Source organism: Natator depressus, chromosome 3 (genome assembly GCF_965152275.1).
Source record: "Natator depressus isolate rNatDep1 chromosome 3, rNatDep2.hap1, whole genome shotgun sequence".
Lineage (NCBI taxonomy): Eukaryota > Metazoa > Chordata > Testudines > Cheloniidae > Natator > Natator depressus.
The window spans coordinates 68,488,544-68,512,028 of NC_134236.1; the positions used below are offsets into that span (position 1 = coordinate 68,488,544).

General features: G+C 39.1%; 1 protein-coding gene across 3 annotated transcripts in view; it reads left to right on the forward strand.

The window, feature by feature from the left end:
• Nucleotides 1-23,485, forward strand: part of ORC3 (origin recognition complex subunit 3) — an 80,135-nt gene that overhangs the window by 35,737 nt on the left and 20,913 nt on the right. For all 3 annotated transcript variants that reach the window (XM_074948086.1, XM_074948087.1, XM_074948088.1), the window contains 6 exons: nt 2,126-2,285; nt 3,206-3,319; nt 4,509-4,642; nt 5,074-5,137; nt 10,782-10,898; nt 12,194-12,273. In XM_074948086.1, the coding sequence (XP_074804187.1) occupies nt 2,126-2,285; nt 3,206-3,319; nt 4,509-4,642; nt 5,074-5,137; nt 10,782-10,898; nt 12,194-12,273 (669 nt within the window). The remainder of the gene's footprint in view (nt 1-2,125; nt 2,286-3,205; nt 3,320-4,508; nt 4,643-5,073; nt 5,138-10,781; nt 10,899-12,193; nt 12,274-23,485) is intronic.

Genomic DNA, 23,485 nt, shown 5'->3' on the forward strand with positions numbered 1-23,485 from the left:
CAGGTACTGTACTGCTGGACTAGAAGTCAGTCAGTGTTGTGCCTTATCTTTTAAAGAAAGTGCTGGGGATGTCCCTGGAAATTAGACAGATGCACTTTACTTTGTTATTACAAACTAATTTGCCTGTTACTAAAGATGGAGTTAAAACATCTTGATGACATAAAGTTTAAAAAAACAAAACAAAACATGGTTTCTGCATAGGAAAATCCTACTTCTCCAATCTGTTAGAATTCTTTGAGGTAGCCAAGAGAAGAGTAGAGAAGGGACAGATTGATTAAAAATTCTTCAACAAAATCCCTCGTAAAAAGTGGCTAAGGAAATGAAATAGTTTTGGAGGAATAGTCAGTTTTCAACATGGAAGAAAGTTAGTAGTGGGGTGCCACAAAGATCTGTAATGGGACTAGTATTATTTAATATATTAGTGATCTTTAAGGGGCAGTGTTAAATTGTAAGGTAACAACATTTTTGGATAACATGAAACTAGAAAAGGGAAGAGGCTATACCTCTGCATAAAGCAATGATAGACCTTCATCTGAACACAGTGCTCAGTTCTGGTCATCACATGTCAGAAAAAAATGAACTAGAAATAGAAAAGGTCCAGAGAGGGCAAAAATGATGAGAAATGGAAAAACTCAAAAACAAAAAGAAATTTAGAAGTTTTAGGATTGTTTGTTTTAGAGAAGGAATAAGTGAGTGAGTATATTGTAGGTCTATAACTTATTGTGTGTATATGTAGAAAGAGCCATTTGGGCATTCCAATTTTCCTTTCCTCGTAATACATGAACAACTTGATAAACAGTGAAATTAAAAAGCAGTACATTTAAAACTGCTAAAAATACATGAATTACACCACAAAAATTTAACTGTGGAACTCTTTGTCACAATGTGTTGTTGAGGCTGAGCCTAGTTAAATTTTAAAAAGAGATGTGTGTAATAAATATAATATATGAATAATAACAATCACAGATATGCTAGGATAAAAAAATAAGATGAAGTCCTGGCCCCAGTGAAGTCAAGGGAGAAAGGATTTCACCCACAGAAGGAATATAAACTCTTTAAGACATATACTAAGCCAAACAAAAAACTCTCTAGGAGACAGAATTAACTTCTCTCCTAGGAATGTTAATTTGTGTAAATATGCAGGATTGTAGCCGTGTTGGTCCCAAGATATTAGAGAGACAAGGTGGGTGAGGTAGAATCTTTTATTGGATGAACTTCTGACAAGCTTTTGAGCTACACAGAGCTCTTCTTCACTCTGAGTATCTTTCTGAGACCTGAAGAATAGCTATGTGTAGCTTGAAAGTTTCTCTCTCTCCAACAGAGGTTGGTCGAATAAAAGATACTATCTCACCCACCTTGTCTTTCTAATTTGTGTAAATGTCAATTATGGATCACTTTATCCCCCGTGTTCTGAAGGATTTGTTATTGGTTGCTATCAGAGATAAGATTAGTGAACATAGGGACTTTGGTCAGATCTGATACAGCAATTTGGAATTCAGATGAATAATGTTTCTGGTTCCTCTCAGGATGTTAATGTGGGTGGAAGGTTACAATTGTTTGAATTATCTAACTGCATTGCCATACTTTCAGAAAGTTGGGTTTCTTTTAAGTTTAATTCTAAATGTCTTGCTTTATTTTATTTTTTTAAGCAAACTACAATACTTTTTAAAGTCTTGGGGTTCTTGTTTGTTTGTATTGTCCTAGATACTGTAGAATCTCAAAAAACAGGCCTTGATCTATGATTGGGGCCCTTAGGTCCTACTGCAATTCAAAGAGTATATAATAATTTCATTTACCCTTTAATGGTTTTTATCCATGTGAGCCTTCCAACACTATTTATTAATAAAAATAATTTCAAGGCATATTTAGAAGACTATATTTTGGAATTTTTCAGCTAGGTAAAACTAGCAAAGGGGAACTTTTCCTGTACTGTAACACTAAAGGCAGACGTTTTACAAGCATATTCCTGAAGATTTGGTCCTCAGGGTACAGTTTGATTTGTTTTTTTCTTGGTAGTGCTGTATTGGGAATATACTGTGTTGCCTTTTGGTTGTGTTTCATACAGTGCTGGGGAAACCCACATAACTGTTATGTTTTCTTTTTCCTTTCCCACTTTGTGGTCTAGTCAGCACATACATGAATTCCCTCTTGTACTCATTTTCGGAATTGCCACGTCTCCAATGATCATCCACAGGTTACTTCCTCACTCTGTTTCTTCTCTGCTGTGTATAGAGCTTTTCCAGTCTCTTTCTTGCAAGGAGCACCTGGCTACAGTAATTGACAAGGTAATTCAATTTCTAGAGGCGGGGAATGGATGTGTACAAGTATGGTGTATGTATACATAGCATCTTATGCTTTAAAAGTAGACTAGTGTGAAGCTTTTAAAGTGGGATCTGTTCCTGAGAGCCATATGTTCTGAATATTCTCTCTGAAAACCGTGTCTTTAAGCTCACTTACATGTGTTGAGAGTTTCCTCTTCACACAGTGTTGCAGACCATTCAGAAATTATTCAGTACGTATCTTCACTTCTTGTTTGTATTAACATTCATGCACACACAACTATATGGTTTTCATTCACTCCCCTTTATTATAGTGCTGCTTTGAAGTAAGATTGACTTCATTCTAAATAGAGATGGCTTCACATCGCTTATATTTACACTGAATATTGCAGCTTAATGTGAATTCTGCAGCCCCTTGAAAATGAGCAGAATTATCCAAATATAAGGTCCCATCATGTAGACACTTTGCTCGTGTGATTTCAGTGGAGTGCATTTGTAAAGTGCCAGCAGAACTATTGCATGTGCTTGCAGAAAGTACTTTTGTCCCTGATGCCTGCTGTAATGTTTGTTCTCTCATTCATAATTTGAAAATGCCAAGTTTGAACATAACTAAAATCAGACAATATATAGTTCAGGATGTGGTGGAATCATAAGCTTTAAAGAAAAGTGTGTATGTTTTTGCAGCAATGGAAATAAATGTGGCTTGGCTGAAGATGACTACATGCATTAATCAATTAATATAGTTTAATTTTAGCACATTCTGAGAATTAAACCAAACGCAGATCTAACTGCTTTGCTATTTACATATTCAAGAAGTAACATTATAATAATTGGCTGTTGCTACTAGCAGTTACATTTACCTTGAAATGTAATCTATTCTGGTAACATTTAGCAAGGAAATCTTTTTTTCCCTTTGTCTCCTGCAGCTACTTCTGACAACTGAGTTTCCCTTTAAACTAAGTGAGAAAGTGTTGCAAGTTCTAATCAACATATTTTTGTACCATGATTTCTCTGTCCAGAACTTTATCAAAGGATTTCAGGTAAGCAGGAGTAAGAAGAATTTCAATTACAGCTAGGCAGTGGTGAAAATGCAATAGAATTACTCCATGGCAGCAGACTTGTACTCAATTTTTTAGGACCTGATTTTAATCCCATTGAAGTCAGTGGCAAAATTCCCATTGAATACTATAGCTGAGATCGGGTCTCTAGATAGTGGGTTTTTTGTGAGTGTGTGGGGTGGGAGGGGGGATGGGAAAGCTCTTGAGAAGCTAGCAGGAATTGTGGGAAGGCAGTTTAGAAACAGCTTATTCTGTGGCACAAGTCATATGAATAAAAAATTAGAAACAAAAACCTGAAAGGGTAGAAACAAATTTTCTGTGTATTAATTTTATAGGTATTCTTTGATGTCTTTCAATTTTGCATGCTAATACTAAAAAATCTTCAGTCATGTGAAGAACTTTGTGATAGGAAAAGGCTTTCCATCTCAATATACCTGCCCAGTTTTTGTACTACTTCTTTTTTCAGAATGACTGTGGTGCAGTCTTCAAAAAAAATTACATTGAGTCAGAAGTATGTTTTCTACTATACTGTAAGGTCCCAGACCCGCAAACACTTACGCACTTGAAATCAGTGGAACAACTCAAATAGCATGGTTAAGCACATGTGTAAATGTTTACAGGATCAGGGCCTAACAGTATGATTTCAGATATGTGAAATGTGGGATCTTGTCATGTTCCATTGTTTCATTTAATGCATTCTAGCTGATGTTTGTACCTTAAATGATACACTCTTTACTTGCTGCTTTGGCATTTGTGAGGTTGGGCCTGGTCACATAACCCAACAGATTATGTAATACCTAATGTAATTGCTGAATTTTGCTATTATTCAAATAATACATTAATCAAGTAATAATTGAGCTGCTATAGATCTCGTATAAAACAAAAAACAATTGACTGAATGATATGAGCAGAAGAAAATTGCAAAATGAGGTTGCCTGTGTTATTCATTGAATAATAATCAACCACCTCTAGTGGCAGTCGAAAGTAGAAGATTATTAATGTAATCTGATGTGTTGACTGAGTAGACTCTCTAATACAATTTTTAAATAAATGTCATTACTGTCATTTTAGCAATTGTTAATAAATTGCTTAACTTATTTAAAAGCTAGGACACCTCAAGGAAAGTGAACTGCATAGATATTACAGGTTTTTACTGCATTGTCTCTTTCAGCTGTCTATTGTGGAGCATTTCTATTCCCAGCCCCTCAGTGTGTTGTGCTGCGAGCTCCTGGAAGCTAAGAAGAGAGTATATTCTTTATCACACAATCAGTGTGAAAACATTCGAAGCCTGCCATCTTTTAGAAGGTAAAGGAGAAATAAATATTTTGAACAGTCCTATATTCAATCAGCATTTTTTTAAAAAAAAAACTTGTAAATAGAGCATTGTGAAATGTGTAATTATATGTGCGTATGTTACATAAAACAGGGACAGTTGTGAATTACTTCTGAAATTCTTTAATCTCTGTCTAAAGAATGCAACTTTTATTTTGTGTAAAATAACCTGCTGTAAAATCCTTCAGTTGAAAGATCCATTTTTTCCTTTTGTCCTTCATGTAGAAACATTTTCTTTTGACAAATGATCTAATCAGTTGAGAAGTTATGGCAGACCCGGGACTTAAACTGCAGGATTTTGTAGTGGCCACAGACCCAACAGAATCCTGACCTCCACTATTTTTAGAACTATGTATTGTGTAACTTTATATTGCACAAATATTTTTGTTTGGTTTTTACTTCAGATATGTGGAAAGTCAAGTCTCGGAAAAACAAATTGCACTTCTGACTGAGGACAGTTTTTTAAAGGTAAAGTGTAAAATCATTTGGGGGATAGGAACAACCTTCCAAAGCCCCCATCATTTTGCATGAAAAGAGAGAAAACTAGGGTAGAACTTGGTTCTGTGTAGCATCTTTCATTTGGTAGATATCCCAAAATATGTCTAATGGTTTGAGAGCTGGGCTTTAGGTCTACATGATAGTCCCAATTCTACTCTGTGGGGTATTGGGTAGGTCACTCAGCCTTTCTGTGCATTGAGATTACCATCTGTAAAATGGATAAAATAATTACCAGGGAGATTGTGAAGCTCAATTATTTAGGACCCACTCTTACTACTTATTCAGGCAAAAAAAACCCATGAAACTCAATGGAGTGTTTGCCAGAACAAGGGATGAATAATTAATCCTGATTGTTGCTTTTGAAAGCGTCCCTTCTGAAAAGAGATTGAAAAGGCTGTTACTGTTTAGTTTAGAGAGGGGATGGATTAGAGGGGTCATGACAGAGAAACAAAATAACCAATGGTTTGAGCAGATAAATCATGCGCTCCTATTTATCCTTTCGCATAACACAAGAGCAGGGGAACATTCAATTCAATTGAAAGCAATACATTTAAAATTGATAAAAGGAAATACTTCTTTACGGAACACATAACTAACCTGTGAAAATTACTGCCACAAATATAACTGGAAAACGGTTTAGATGTTTGAATGGTTCATGAAAACATCCACATTATATTAGATAGGATTATAAAAATAGAGAGAGGAACTCTCTCCGGCTTTGGAGCTACTAACTATACAGTTAATAAATTTCTTCTATGGTAAGGTTATCCACTCTGGAGTTTCTTGCATCTTCCTTTGAAAGATCAGGTACCAGCCATTGTTAGAGACAAGATACTGGATTAGATGGACCATTGGTCTGATTCATTATGGCCATTATCTAAGTTTCCAAGTTGCCTGCTTGAAAGTTGAGAAGTATCTCTGCAGTTTCATATAGGCCTCCCTGGATTTATAAAATCTGGACTTTATTATGGGTCACTTTTCCTGAAAATTTGATGTGTGACAGATAATAGAAATCTGCTAACCAGAGAATGGGATGGCTTTCACAGAGCCAAAAGATGCATATCTTTTTTTTTTTTTTGTATTCTGAATGCAGTCATGGAATACAGAATTGGAATTAGCTAGTCAGCAGTCTCTGAAGGAGAAATTCTTAAAGTGGACAGAGTGAACCTATTTATTTATAATGATTTCACATTTTATTGTGATCTGTTGTATTAGTATTTCTGCAGTGGAATAATAGAGGAAGTTTTCTTGGTAAACAAACCAAGAGATAGCAGATCACAAGTCCATTGCTGTGAAACATGGCAACTTGTGCAATACTTCCAAGGAAGTGATATCCATTTGAAACAATCCATATTCTAGCAACCATGAAATGCCAAGCAGAAGTCCTTGGAATGATAAAGATCTGTCTTCATGAGTGGGAATTGAAACAACCAGTCTCAGAGATGAAACATCTGATCAATCACAGATCTGTTTGCCACCACGTATAATTCCAAGCTAGAAAGTTTCTGACAAGCAATCCTTCAGAAGTCAGGAAGATGTTGTTCTGATTGATGTCTCTCTGTACTACTGATCCTAAAATCTCAAAATAAAACAGTTTGGAAAACAGCTTCTATAATCCCAAACTGACCTAGAAGATAGTGAATTGTTACAGTTAAATTCATCTTGCCAATAACTCTTCTCCCTCCTCCCCCAGTAAAATAACCAACCATTACTGCAATAACCTCTTCTGCAGATGGGCTGCTGCTGAGAGGAGGAATCTAAACATATAAATTCTCTGACAGAGTATTACTTACTCTGCAGTCAGGATCTATAAAGTCAGTGTGTAGCCAAGTGAATGATTTTTCTTTCTACGATTCACAGAGGAGTTAAAAACAATAAATCCCCCTATGCTCTCTAGCTGACAGAACTTTCTATTTTGCCCTTCAAATAAGGTTTATTATATTTTGCTTATGTCCCATTTGAGCATTCTACAAATAGATTGAAAAGTATAAGACAAAGGAAGCATCAATTTTAATATTGAATGTCCAAAAAGACTTAAACTGAGTTTCATCATAAACACCGTTTCACTATCTTGGGATTTAAGACTCTTCCACAGATCAAAAACCCCCTTCATGTCCACAATGATTTAAGTTCATCTTTCTCTCCTGGAAAACAGAATTCATAATAACTATAACCTCTGCTAGAAGGTTGGGGAGCTGCAACCAATAACACTGACTCATCAATAATTTTCCCACTGTTTCCTTGTCTTACAAAACATATAGCTTGCATAAAACTAGTCCCAACTTTCTTCATTTGGGAAGTATCTTATTTTATTTAAAGATTGAAATGCAATTACACTAAATAGTTTTTTGTGGGGGTTTTTTGTTTATTTTTAAATTCTGGCATAAGTGAAGGATATGATCTCATACTAGACAATCCTTCCAGAATGGAGTGGAATGAAACTATTTTGTTTTAAGACATCTGCTAAGGAAATGCCAGCTTCCTCATCTGTGTACTAAGAAAATAGCCATCCAATCACAGTAGTGCAAATGTTTAATCTCAGTCTAGTCATTGCCTCACTTGCTCTGTTTCCTTAATAGCAGAAAGGATATTATGAACTTATTGTCCATCAAATAAAAAAAAACTGTCATGTGTCAGATGGAAAGGATTTGGCTTTAGGTCCATCAGCCATAAGGCACTGCTTATTAAAGTTATAGCAATGCCAAGGAGCTATGTGGCACTAGGGAACAAAATCAGAGCTACTTTTGGATGTTCTTTCATCTACAATGTTGATTTCTCTTACCCAAATATGTAATTTTGGTATGAAGAAAAGAACCCAAGACCAAAGTCATTTTTGAAAGTTTGAATGAAAACAGAACAATTTATTTTAGCACTGCGCTTTTCAAAATCACCCCACATTGTTTCAGTGGTGTTTGTGGCTCTAAGCCCTGTGACATACTTTGGAATTGAATCAAATCTTTTCCAGTACCCAGAGATGTTTGAATCAATGGTATTTAATTCATACTCCATTTCTGTTTTTTGCATTCGTATTTCTAGTTTAGACTCCCAGCTTCAGTGTTAAATTGCTTAGTCTTAGGAAAATAACACTATTAATAGTTGTTATAAAAGAATAACACCCCCCCCCCACCCCCTCAAAAAAGCATTAGCAAAGCCTTTATTTATCAAGCGGAACTCTGACACTATTATCTAGGGTCAGATTTTGGCATCCTTACACCAAAATCTTGAGAAGTAAGGTTCATCGCACTGTGAGTAAGGGTGGCAGAAACTGGCCAGTAGTCATTAAATCCATTCAGATTATGTGTGAGTATCCTTATCATATGCACCTGATATTTCATTTGGCAATGTTTATTTTACCCAAAAATGCATTTCCTTTGTATTTATCATTCAGAACGGAATTAATTTGTGATTGAATTAATGAAATGCTTTCCCATCTCTGAAGAAATGTGCTACTTATGCAGTGGCGTGGGGATTATATGCCAATTTCTGTAAACTAAGAGCAGAACTTTGAAAATATCGTCTTAATTTTTCTGAGGTTTTGTATTGGGCATTTTGTTAGCCATCTGCACTAATCAGTTTCACAACCTGCATATCTGATAACCAAGAGAGAGATCTCTTATATGTTCAACAAAATACAAGGGCACACATGTATGGAATAAGTCTGCTTTTAATAAGTCTGCTTTTAGCCATCCAAAAAAAGATACTTGACTTAGCTTTACTTAGACCCTAATATAAAAGGAACCAAGTAGATGATGAGAGACTAGTTATAGGTTTAAACTGTGGTTGAGATCCTCAGCCCTGCTGTGGTTCTTTTATTCCAGGTAAAAGGGCCAAAGCAGCATAAAAGGGACCCTAAAAGCTCTGTATGTAGCCAGGGAAGGATTCCTCTTGCTCAGGCACTTCATAAGATTTCCATGAGGCTGCGTTCCAAAGACTCCCTTGCAAGCTCTGGCACAGGGGATGTGCTGGGGGCAGGATGGGCATGTTAGGGACAATGTTGCAATGCACAGCCCTGTGGGGATTCGAGACTGTGCTGTGGCCCACCCTTAGGGCAACCTGGGGAAAATGCATAATTTAGACAGACACCAAGGGCTACCTAAGGTACACTTTGGGCCTTCCCATCCCTGAGAGCAACCCAGGATAAGGAGGGCAGAAAGATGGCTTAAAGCTACCGTAGTCCCGTCTGCCCTAGACTTGGGAGTTTTAGCACAGAATCTCACCCTATATGCAGAAACAGAACTATGACCTTTTTGTTCATTCACAACTGATGTACTTTCAGACTCAGTGTATTATAAATCCAAGTGCTGCATAAGTTATCTATATTATTTTCAGTCTTTACAATGGAGCGAATGCTGTTATTTACATTTTTTTCAAATATAAGTACACTGGACTCTTGCTAGAACACAGGATTTGGGATCCATGTGCTATACCACATTAACACAGGGACCGCGTTAAAATGAATTCCAGTTAAAGTAATTAAATTTGGGATCCATGGCCACGACCGCGTTATATGCGAATTTGCACTATATAGACATGCATTCTAGCGAGGGTCCGGTGTACTTCGTTTTTGTTGTGCAGAAAAGCTTTTGCCTTAATTACTGTTACTTTCAGTTGAGCTAGCAAGTTCAGGGAGAATATATATTTTTTCACCTGGACTACTTAATTCAAAGTTGAGAAACTATTTAGGAGTTGAAAAGCAGAAAAGCTTGTTTACCTCTTCCAGTCTATTAATAAAAATCAGCTGGTGAGGATGAGATCTACTAATTCTAAAAACTTGAAGGACATAAGATAGATTTTCAAAGGTATTTAGGCACCTACAAATGCAGAGGTACTTAATGGGATTTTCAAAAGTGCTTAAGTAGGTCCAGTGCCTACCTCTCATTGATTTAAGTGAAAATTAGGCATGTAAACTGCTCAGGCACTTTGGAACATTTCTTTGTCTCTAAATACCTTTTTCTGGTCACCATGAGCCAGGTTTTCAATCTGTCAAGTCATTAACTATATTTAATATTTCCTTTGCTTTAATAAATCAGTTTTAAATTAAGCTGCTGTTTTTTGTTCATTTTTAATTGAATTCCAATTTCTGTCCAAATGCAACTTGACACAAAGCATGAGTAAGACATTATCATCTAGTAAATAGGAAATACATCATTCACCATTTTCTAACATAATAAAAATCTGAAAAATTAAGAATCTAAATAAATGTATTTTGAGCCATATAATTGCTTAAACAAATGTGTATAGATACAGTTTGTCCTGCTGATTAGCAAAAAGAAATACCAAATCGAGTATAAAGACCATATTTAGTTTCAAACCAATGTTTTAATTATTATATCAACCAATGAGAATGAATCTTTCTTTAGGAAAATAACTAAAAAGGTACAAATGTGAAACATGATTGAAATCAATTATTTAAATCAAGATTTCCTGCTTGCTGATTTAAATCATGATTAAAATCACTTTAATGTAAATCAGTCTTTCCTAGTTTGTGAGAACTTTAGTGTTTCCTTAAAATATTTTATTTATGTGTTTTAAAAGACATTTTGTGATTATTTCATACTGCTTTGTTCTCGTGGATATTGAACTACTTTGTTAAACTGTTATTCTGTCATTTTAGGAAGTAACACAGACATTACTGGAAGACTTGCATATTTACCATGAGAATTATTTCCCAGTTCTGAGATGTCTTCATGTTTTCACAACTTCCCTTCCAAAGTACCCTTTGGGAAAACAGGTGAAGTACCATCATTCCCTGGACCTCTCTTGTTTCATGGTTGACATCTTTACAAATTTCAAGTCCACTCCCTCTTTTCCCTTCATACCCTTCCCACATACAGTCAGATATTTTTTGTCTTTATTATGGAGTGGGGGAACAGCACATCGTTTCTTTAACAATGCCTGTCATACTCTGTTGTGAGTAAACAGCAGAGGGCTTGTAGGGAGAAGCAAATGCACAGAACAGCCAGTGCCTCTGTGATGTGTTTGGCTTTTATGCATCTGGATTTCTCATATGCAGTTCAGACAATTTTCCATTCCTCCTATCATCAATCAAGTAGTTGCCTAATGGTTGGATTCAGATGAGAATTGACATCCTTTTGGCAGGAACAACATAGCAGTGATGGGACAGCCATGGGTATTCTTAGTAGTTAGTTGTATATTGACTTGTGTTAGAGCTCTTGTGTGACCAAACTCAACTTCTCATACCAAGCTGTGGCGGTTCAATGACAAGACAGCACACAGCTTTTAGCAAGCAAGCGGCTCGTCTGCTAACAGGCTTCTGCCTGTCAGCTTTCCACCTTCCCCTTTATTCTCTCTCTCCCCCCGCGCATTACATTCTCCAACAGATAAAAGGAATACACTGGCTTTGTTTAAAATTCTTATTTACCAATTTCTATCTACCGCATTTCTTGCTCTCGGGCCTTGAGCCCAGTCCTGGGAGGCTTCCCACGGTTCATGTCATTTGGGCGAGATTCCAAGGTTGATGCCCTTGAGAGGAGCTGTGTGTGCACAGGTCCAGCACAACACTCCGGGTGTGCCCTGAATGTTGCCAAGCGCATGAACCTTGTATGAATCCTACACCAAACGGTTAGTTATTTTTGCCCCACATTCTCCTATTAATGCTGCAGAACATTCCATGATGTGCATTTCCCCATTGATTCTAGATGTATCAGATACACTGTTACTAGATGTGGATCTTAGCTGTGAATTCACTCTGAACTTTCCTAATGTTTGGATCAAAGGTTTTGATTCAGGTTCACTTCTAATCCCTGCATTCCCATCACCTGAATGGACCCTGTTAAAACATAGTGCTGAGCGGCAAGCATATTTTTGCCACAGTGAGGGCCTAGTCCCAAGAGATGCTGAATGCCTTCACCTCAAATTGCAGTCAGTGAGAGTTGAGAGCACTCAGCTCCTCACAGGCTCACTCTTTGAATGAGTCAGTCATTGTTTTGAAAAGTGAATGTAAAACCAACCCATTACTTGTTTTGTAAAACATTGTATTCCCGTTACTCATGTACTGGTTTACAGATCAGAGAGCTGCACTGTGCATGTTTGGGAAAGAGAGTGTGGGAAACAGATGAATATGGGTCAGCTGTTCAGTTACTGAGGTAATCTTTCTCCTTTCCATTTTCTTGTTTTGTTTTAGACATGTAGAATATCTTCCATCTGTTTCTCTAGAATTTTACATTTAGAACGCTGCCGGACAAGAAGTTTTGCAATGGACTACATTACTCATTGATTGAAAATATAATTGGCTATCATTTTAAATTTGCATGCCTGTTCTTTTCAGTGGAACTCCCAGAAGCTATTTGAGGCTAGATTCTGATATCTTTCCCTCATGGTGATTACTCCCTAAGTAGTCCTACTGAAATCATTGAGACTACTCAACGTGAATGAGAGTATCAGAATCTGCCCTTTGGTAATTTCTTTGGCATATTTGTTTAAATGATGGTGTTTTTTTTTTTTAATGTATTATATCTTCATAATTTGATTAATAGAATTGTTGCACTTTTTTGTGATACTCTTTTGTTAACAGTCAAGAATCATTATCAGTGGTGTTTGCAGTGATATTGTAGCCATGTTGGTCCCAGAATATTAGAGAGAAAAGGTGGGTGAGGTAATATCTTTTATTGTACCAACTTCTGTTGGTGAAAAGTGTTTGAGCTACTCTACTCCTCTGCCAGTTCAAGTCAGCAGCCAGGTTCAATATCTGGGGGTCCTCTAAATACTACAGAACAGAACTGGTTCTAGCCCCCACCCAATAATCTGGAAAAACGGAATACCACCACTGGGCATCTCTATGAGACAGTACTTCCACACTATCAATCACTGAGCCTGTGTATAGCAAAAAAAAATTCTTATTCAAAGGGAAAGGGAACCCAGCATTAATTTGGGAAAACACTTCAACCATGATTCAAAAGCATGTAACCGGAAGCAAACACCCACCCCTCAGTACATTGGGCAGCGTCATTTGCCTCAGTATCCCACCCTGTGGTATGAAAGTCCAATGAATGAATGGGCCTTTAACATGCCACTCCCATTTACCTCCGCTGCACCCCACTCACAATGGTTGTGCTTGGTCACTGAAGACACAGAGTTCAGAGGTGGTTTCACATGGGTTCGCTTCCCATCCCTGAAAGGATGCCTCTGCTGTTGCCTGTACACCTGTCTCACTGTTGCCGAGTCCCCCTGCACAGGACTGGGATCCTGTGGGGTCCCGCAGGGCCCACTGCCATATAATAATGGGAGCGTGACAGGAGTCGGATTAAAAATAGTCCCGCGCAGGGCTCTAGCTGTCACCTCTGCCACTGTTATCACTGCTGCTGCTTGCTGTCACTTCTGTTATGTTCTGAGACTAAATCATTTAGCCCTGCTCTTAGTGATTTCACTGGGTAAAGGGAAACCTGAAGGATTCTCTAGCTTGAAAGCTAGTTTCTTTCACAACAGAAGTTGGTACAATAAAAGATATTACTTCATCCACCTTGTGTCTCAGTGTTGGCAAGCCAAGTGCTCTGAAAGTTGCAATAATGTGTTCCAAGTGACCTGCTTACAGCTTTATTATTTTTCTTTATAGAATGCTTCACAGATTTGCATTTCACCCTCAGGATGGCCCCTACATAATATTTTCTTTAGCATTTTAATTTCACTAAAGGTTCCACCAAATCAAGCTTTCCTGTTGACTAGCAGTGTTTAAAATAGAAACAACATCAAAGCCAATTTTTGAAAAGATATGACATGGTTGCCACCTTAAAGTTATAAACATTTGTGCAAATGTTCTTTATGATGGCAGGTGATCAGGTGCAAATATCATGAAATGCTCAGACAATAGGATTTCATGTTGTTGCTGGCACACAAAAAAGGAGCAGATAAGCACAGAGTTGAGGTATTTCCACTTATGGGATTTGGCACCTCTGACGTGGAGCTGTGAAACTGCATAGAAAAGCCATGTATTTTGAGGGGTGCAAGAGTTCTCTCCCACTAGGATGATGTCCTTCTCTCTATACATTGGAGTGACACAGTTCCTTTGCTGCCACTGCAGAGATCTGAATGGAATTCTCTCATGTCCACAAGCTAGTTAGCTTTTTACTATTAGTTACTGCAGGGATCAGAGTATCCGCGGTCATGCCTTGTAGTCAGTCAGGAGAGAGGAAGTGGAGCCAGTGGTTGCAGCTTGAGACAGAGTCCAAAGTCAAGTGAAGGGTTGAAGTCAGAATCAGATTTAGGATGAGCCAGGGGCCAACCTGGAGTTGGAGTAAGGAGTTAAACTAGGGGGCAAAGCCGTCATTGGGTACAGTGGAGGAGCAGGCACTTGGAACAAGAAAAGTGGGAACTAGGAACAGAGGCAGATCTGGGATAGGGTGGACAGGAGCAGGCAGAAGTACAGGGCAGAGGAGTCAAGCAAGAAGGCAGGGTCTGAAGTGGCAGGCGGAGATTTATTTAGTTGCTTGGACGACGACTTGTGCCTTCTTCTGACTTAAGTAGTGCAACTGAGCCAATTGGTGGGGCCAGATGACTCACCCAATCAGGAACTTCAAGGGCAGAACCTTTGATGAGCTCGAGCTCCTTTAGCCCCCTTCTCCACTGGTTCCAGTGAGCTGCTAGATGGCGGCCCAAGGGTGAGACTTGCCATCCCTCATAGTTAGTTTGTTACAGTTCTATAGTATAGTTAGAGTATCTGGAGCCACTTGCCTTGGGTTATATCTGAGCTGTGCTGGGGTCCCAAACTTCAGAGAGGCTTCAGCCATCTTTCCTGAGACGAGATGCACACATTTTGTGTGTAGTATGCCTGGGAGAGGCTCATATAGCGCGTCTCAGTGTACTATTTGCCATTTCTTCACCCCTCAGATGAGGAAGTACAGAGACTTAAGACTGCAGCTGCATTTGGCTACCTTAAACCTTCAACTGGACTGTTCTAAAACTCCTTTTGGAGTTGTGAGGTCTGTCTCTGTGCTGAGATCTTCTGTGAAGAGTCCTGAAACACACCTTTCCACCCTTAATTTCAGCCCCCAGCTCCATCAAAACAGACTACTCTAGCAACACCGTTACGTCTACACTGCTGTTGGCACCAGAAACTCACACAGCTCCATTAGAGTTGACACCAGTTGGTTCCAAGAGTGAGAGAAGTGCTTCCAGATCTCCTTGTAACCTGTTCTGGGGAAGTGAAAGGAAAAGAGGAAGCATTCTGATTCACAAAAGGAGCCTGAGGAGAAAAAGAGGAGGTGGTATTGCTTTCCTCCTCCTCTGTTGCTTGTCACCTCCTTAAGTCTCATCACTGCATTTGGCACACGCGTCTCCTCAACTTGAGTTTCTGTACTTGAGTAATTTAGTCATCTCAGCGGTGCACATATTTCTAACACAGTTGATTTCCCTTCTCATGACTGAGGAACCTCTTTCAAAGCTTTTGGCTTGTCTGTGCTGCTTGACTATACAGAAATATTTGTCACTGGTGTAGATCCACAATGTCCTTCAGGAGCATGGGATTCCCTGGAAACTGACACACAAGCTCTTACAATTTGCTCCAGAGAGCCTTAGCTATCTTCCCTTGCTGAAAGTTCCATTTCCCTGGAAAGAGGCCAGGTACCCTGTTAATGTGGCTGTGCGTTCAGGACTCAGTGAAGGCTTTGCTCAGTGCTATCAAAACCAACATGGCACCTATTTCAACACTGGTAATGCTGACACCAGCACCTCCATTGGTGCCAAGAGCTTTCCCAGCACTGGTCTTCTCAAGCACCATTGCCTTCAAGTGGACCCATGTTTCAATAAGCACAGATCTGACCAGCGCCATCAGTGCTGGCACGAGCATCATTGCCTCCTCAGAGAGTGGCATGTGTATGATGACTGGGAGGAGAGTCCTTCAGAGCAAGTGCAGCAGTCACCAGTCAAAGAATATACTGATGGTATGTCCTTTAAGGATCGAATTGGAACTTCATTTGTCTCCCCTGTAAATGAATAGAGGCAATTTCAGGAGCTGGTAGGGAGGATGGCTAATACCCTGTGTATATAAATCTCCCCACTGTATTTTCCACTGCATGCATCCGATGAAGTGAGCTGTAGCTCACGAAAGCTTATGCTCAAATAAATTTGTTAGTCTCTAAGGTGCCACAAGACCTCCTTTTTCTTTTTGCTAATACCCTGCAGTTACAGATAGGAGTTTTGGCACCAGACACATCTGATCCTCTTTGAAATATCCAGGAATGGCAGACAAAAGACAAAATCACACTTCCTATTCTTCAAGGACTACTCAGTCCAGCAAAGGACATTTGGTGCTCTCCTGTGTCCTCACCACCAGTATATTTGGGGGGGACGGTCGGAGGCACGCTATTTTTTTTTTTTTAAATGAATTGTTACAACATTCCTTGGCTGATTTCTATGTCAGTGTCTGCAGCCCAGGAATTATTTAAAAGTAACAGGGCATCCTTGTGTGCTCCCTTGGATAGAAAAGGGAGTAGACTAGATGCTATTGTAGAAAAGGTTTATTCTTCTACTTCCATGTGTTTCCTTGTGGCAAATTATCAAGCTGTCGTGCCCCGATATAAGTACGTGTTGTGGCTTTCCATTAACACTATACTAGCCACCTTGGACGAAGGAATCTGCTAAGACCTATGAAATCTGTTGCTTAACCAATAGGTCAAGTGATGTTAGAGTTTCCAATGAACATTACATCATTTGACAGGGTTCAGTTGCTTTGAGATAGGCCACAGTGTTACAGTTATCAGAGTAACAGCTGTGTTAGTCTGTATTCGCAAAAAGAAGAGGAGGACTTGTGGCACCTTAGAGACTAACCAATTTATTTGAGCATAAGCTTTCGTGAGCTACAGCTCACTTCATCGGATGCATACTGTGGAAAGTGTAGAAGATCTTTTTATACACACAAAGCATGAAAAAATACCTCCCCCCACCCCACTCTCCTGCTGGTAATAGCTTATCTAAAGTGACCACTCTCCTTACAATGTGTATGATAATCAAGGTGGGCCATTTCCAGCACAAATCCAGGGTTTAACAAGAACGTCTTGGGGCGGGGTTGGAAAAAACAAGGGGAAATAGGTTACCTTGCATAATGACTTAGCCACTCCCAGTCTCTATTCCAGCCTAAGTTAATTGTATCGAATTTGCAAATGAATTCTAATTCAACAGTTTCTCGCTGGAGTCTGGATTTGAAGTTTTTTTGTTGTAATATCGCAACTTTCATGTCTGTAATCACGTGACCAGAGAGATTGAAATGTTCTCCGACTGGTTTATGAATGTTATAATTCTTGACATCTGATTTGTGTCCATTTATTCTTTTACGTAGAGACTGTCCGGTTTGACCAATGTACATGGCAGAGGGGCATTGCTGGCACATGATGGCATATATCACATTGGTGGATGTGCAGGTGAACGAGCCTCTGATAGCGTGGCTGATGTTATTAGGCCCTGTGATGGTGTCCCCTGAATAGATATGTGGGCACAGTTGGCAACGGGCTTTGTTGCAAGGATAGATTCCTGGGTTAGTGGTTCTGTTGTGTGGTATGTGGTTGCTGGTGAGTATTTGCTTCAGGTTGGGGGACTGGCTATAGGCAAGGACTGGCCTGTCTCCCAAGATTTGTGAGAGTGTTGGGTCATCCTTCAGGATAGGTTGTAGATCCTTAATAATGCGTTGGGGGCTGAAGGTGACAGCTAGTGGCGTTCTGTTATTTTCTTTGTTAGGCCTGTCCTGTAGTTGGTGACTTCTGGGAACTCTTCTGGCTCTATCAATCTGTTTCTTCACTTCCGCAGGTGGGTATTGTAGTTGTAAAAGTGAGGATGCCAGCATATGTGGGAAGAGACGCACACACTTAGGGAAGATCTTCTGAATTTGTGATGGTTTTATTAGCACAATCAGCAATATCACAAACACTACAATGTAGCAAAATAGACAGGGATAATACAAGCATCAAAACTTGCATACTCACATCATCATCTGCTGGGGATCCCCATAGAAGCTAGAATGCCCCATGAGTGGTTCTTGGCCGACAAGTTCTAAGAAATCACCCAGGATCACCCATGGATGAGTGCCAGTTTTTATCAGAGGTTATGGTGATGCTTACTATGTCCAATGCATGTTCAGTAGGGATTTCAGCCTCTTTATCTGTATTTCCTCACCCTACTAATGTTGTGGTGCCCTTCTCCTGTAGGTTACTTTGTCTTTTACTTTGAGCTTATTAGCATATACATCATTTAGTTACCTTGGCATTGTTGTAGGCAAATCAGCAGATGTCCAAACTTAAAATATCTAAAGCTGGTATAAACTGGCATCTTGTGGTTATCTGTCAGCAGTGTAGCAACACTTGCTTATAACAGCATTCTGTCTTGTGATATAGAGTCATTTACTGGTTAGTTGGGTATGTCAAGTGTTTAAGCCTTGGGCCTTAGTTTGGCTTAGCTATTGTCTTTACAGGCTTGAGAATGTAGGCTTTTACGTTACTCCACACCTGTACCTTAGTGTATGCCCCTATATGTATAACAACATAGCTGACTACAGGTCACCTCCCCTCCCCTCGATGGGGTGATTTGCTAATGAACCCTTTCACACTATCTTGGGTCTTAACAACATATACCATCCACATGGAGACGCTATATTGGCTGATATGGATGAACAGATGGATAGGAATGTTCATGTACCTGGTATGCTGCTGCTGGTTGCCTGGACACACACTATTGTTCCTTAGTTTGGGTTACCTGAGGTTAATTGGTCACCTCCTTCGAGATAATAGGATTCTGAAGGGAGACAGTCTGTGGTTGGCTTTCTAGGGGAAGTGTTTGGGGGAGTGCTTAATACCCTTTGCTTAGACCTCTGATTTTACAATGCATAAAACAAAGATGACTCCAGTTGCACTACAAGTTCATCTGTTCAGTCCAATCTCCATCCATAGAGGTATAGTCAACACCTAATCACCTCCACCCATTAACCTGGTGAGTATTTGTCCTGCCTCGGTTACTTCCTTACTAATTTTTATCAAGTGTGAATCTTTATACTTCATTAATTAGCTTAAATTTAAATTAAGAGGGGCAATACGAAGCTGCAACATTGGTGTGCTCTGTCAGACTAGATCCTGATATTCTAGTTTAGCAGTGAAAACTGTTTCATTTTTTAAAACAGGTACTGGGGAAACTGCCATATTCCCAAATAACATATGCACTTTTGGATAAAACCAGAAATTTTTAGGGCTTGTCTACGCTACCGTGTGGGGTCGATTTGTTATACCAATAAAATAAAAACCAGCAGGATCTTATTAAAGGGAATAAGACAAAATGTCACATTTATTGTGAATACAAAAAGAATCATAGTAGGCAGTCAATTATACCTATAAGAAAAGGAGTACTTATGGCACCTTAGAGACTAACAAATGTATTTAGCTCACGAAAGTTTATGCTCAAATAAATTTGTTAGTCTCTAAGGTGCCACAAGTACTCCTTTTCTTTTTGCGAATACAGACTAACACAGCTGCTACTCTGAAACCAGTTATAGCTATAACATTTCATTCAAGTTTCACATTCATTCGCACATTCGTTCATACACACACACATGTTCTGCAGCTGCTGTATAGTTACCAGTCCTGAATGTAGCTTGAGTTCGTAGCTTGTGGCAGCTAACTGGCCAGGAAAGCTGGGCACAAGGAAGAGCTGGGTCTCTGTTGGGCATGCACCGATGCCTTTCCATGTTGACAGCATAATGTTACTCTTCAAAGTCTTCCATCTCACCCATCCTTTTTGTAGGTATAGGTCTTGCTGTGTCACGCTGCCTCTGGGTTCGGTGTGATTGATCACCCGTCAATTGCAGACATGACTTTCAGCCTAGGACCTGGCTTTGATGTTTCTTCAATTGTACTTTTGTTCTTTTCTTTTGAGGGTGGACTCCTCTTACTTTGTCAGGGCTGTTGTCTGCATCTTCAGCCGCTGGGTGTTTACACTTTATTTCATCAGGACAGGCTGGGGCTGGAGGTTGATTCCATCATCCATACATGCCTCGTTCACACATCTAAACTAAACTAATAAGATTACAGCAGGGTTTTGCAAAAATGAAGATTGCAGCAAGCTTTTACAAAATAAAGTGAGCATTTTAAAATGGAGTTTGGGACAAGTTAAAATGGAGTTTGAGTTACAATATGGACAAGCGTAAGGAGTGGCGAACAGTGAACAGAAGCTACAATAGAGACAAGTATAATGGATGACAAACGGTGAGCAGAAGTTACAATGTTGAAACAGTGTGAGTTTCAGCAATTTAAACAGCAATTGGATTGAAAGTGAAACTCAATTAGCCAGTTATTGGGGTAACCGGTTTTATGAATTAATGTTGTTTCATTCATAAAACTTTGCTTATGAAGTTATATTAATAAAGTGAACAATTAAAACCAATTTCATTGATCAGTTCTACAGATTTAAGATACACAACTTCAGCTACATGAATAGCGTAGCTGAAGTCGATGTACTTAGATCTACTTGCCTCAGTGTCTTCACTGCGGTAAGTCGACAGCTGACTATCTCCCGTTGACTCTGCTTGCGCTTCTCATTCTGGTGGAGTACCGGAGTTGACGAGAGAGCACTCAGCGGTTGATCGATTGCTGCCCACCAATGCGGCGGGTAGTGTAGACAAGCCCTTAGTCACGACCTTGCACTCTTACCGGGATGATATTTTTGATAGTTGGTCACTGCACAACATTGGCCATCTCCACCAGAGGTCACCGTTTCTGTGGGAGCTTGATCATCTTATGACACTGCCGATGATTGGTTCCATAGTTGGTACCCTTCCTTCTGGCCACACAGCGGCATGTCTGCCACAAACACATTATACCTGCAGATGTACTGATGCCTTTTGTCAGAGCAGCAGGCAATTCATGGAACTTTCTACATTTGGATGCCTTGATGATAGACCACCAGAGGAGGTACATTTATTTGTTCCTCTTAGATATTGCCTTCTAAGTGACCTTTTGAGTCCATAGCTACCAATTGGCTAAAAAAAAATTCCTCATCTGGATCAAACACAGGCAACAAGACTGTAAATGAGACATAAGGATTTTGATATGATGCAATTTTTTTGTTAAATAACACAAGTCAAGATTAGAGTGCTGTATCACAGTATTACCATATATCTGATTTACCCCAATGATAATTTTTGACAAGAATTTAAACAATTAGCTTTTCTCCCTGTGGTTTTAAAAACATTTTGGACAATACCAGTTTAGCAGCTGCTCATCCTTGGCTAAATCTGTGACCTTTTCTAGTTCCAAGAACTGCAGTGCCCTGCTGAAGGTATTAATACATATTCACTGTATGCTGAACAAATCATTTCCTTCCCTGTATACTGATACCTTTCCTGATCATTATTGTTTAATTGACTGATGAATTTTAATTTCAGTTTCATTAAACAGTCTACCTTTTTCATGCATATTATCGGCTATAAATCTTTCCTTGTTTGATTAATCTTTTATCCATGGCAGCACTGGATTGACAACCTGTCCCTGTGACACATAATGTGTCTCCTAACTTTTCAACATCCACCTGATTCCAAATTGACATGCCATTTCTAAATAACCCTGACACAGTTTTTATGATCCACAAAGGATCAGTTCCCCTTTTTTTCCCCTAGGGATACATAATTGATGCTTGGCATGGATTTCCAAATTTATAATATCCTTCATCCATTGTTGATAAGCAGTGACCTTCTCCACAAGGAGTAATGAAAAGAAAGAGGCCACTTTGGTGTCTTTCTAATAACTGAATTTACCCATGTTCCACTTAACAGATTTAACACAACAGGAACATACATAAATTGAACCTGATTGATTAATACCTCTGCTATAGGTGTAACTGACTTCCCTCCCTCCCCCACAGAGTTATTGATCAGGGGAAGATCTATTTCCAGTTTACCTAGGGTGACACGTTTACATCCAGTAGCTGATAGCTAAGGGTCACACTTTTGCCTATTAGGCCCTTTACAATGTGATCGGACTTGCTAGGAGTAGGCTCTCTTGATTGTGCTACTGGAGTAGGGGAAATGAATTGACACTTTGTGTAAGGCTAATGCAGTCCCATTACTCCAGGTTTTAAACTTCGCACTGTCCCACTGTTCATCTTGATAGTTAGTCTTCTCCGAATTCAGGTATAGCGCCATTGGGAGGAGAGATCATACTGCTCCGAGGATGTTACCAGTGCAGCATCAGGTGTTCTTACAGCGGACAGCTGTTGTCCGCTCCAGACCACAGTTACTACAATGTTAGGGTTCACACTGTCTGGAGTTTCTACCTGAAAGTCCCTTTTCTCTGTTTCTACTATCTGGGAGTCAAGTACTGGAGATCAAGAGTCTTCAGTCAGCTTGTTGGCTGGATACTGTGCATTCTGCAGATAAGGTGCTCCAAAGGCCTGGGCTTGCGTCAGATTAATTGTGAGGACATTAAAGCTGCTCCAGAGGACAAACAGCATTTTGCTGCGTGCTTGTTCCAACTTGGCCTCTGAGGATTTTGAATTGTTGGACACCTGCAAAGGAGAGGTCTTTTTTCCTGGTACAACTTTAATTGATTAGCATGGTAAAACTTTATTTACTTTGTGTGATTTACTAGTTACTTGAATTTTATATACAAATAAATCAGTTTAAGGTGATATGCTTTTAACCACCTGTGGTAACAACCATGCTCCTGATATTTTATATGAAAAGAGCATGACTTGGTTACCAACTTTCCAATTTTTTAAATTTTATTAAAATTGGCCAGTTCTAACCACTACATACCAATGCATCTTGCGTATATGATTGCGCAAGGATTGCAGGTATGTATCCGTTTTAATTTTCTTAATTTGGGAATCACTGGTTTGCCATAGAAGATGCTTAAATAATATTATTTCTCTTCTGACCATCACCTTAAAAGGTGATTGGCCAGTTGAGGCAATGGAATTTATTCTAAAAGCCATTAAGATTGTGGGAATTAAAACTTTCTCATTTGCTATTGGCGTTTACTGACCTTTTAATCTGATAAATTGATCCTTTCCACAGTCCCTGAAAACTCTGGCTAATGAAGGATGGGGTCTGTTCTACCAGAGCCTTAACCACTTTTCTGCCACTGCTGTCTGAAAAAGAAATTCACTACGACTAGCAAAAACTATTTTTTGGATAGGAGATAGCGGTCCTACAAAAGTAATTTTGTTTCTTGAAGTAAGGTTTCTTGCTGCCAAATTGTTTTACAGTATTTTTATTTTCCTTTTATAGGGCTTTAAATCAAGGACTAATTCTTTGACTTTTCTTAATTGAAAAAATTGGATGGAAGTGACAAGCTGATTCACAAATGTGTTTACATTACAACCTGTTTACAT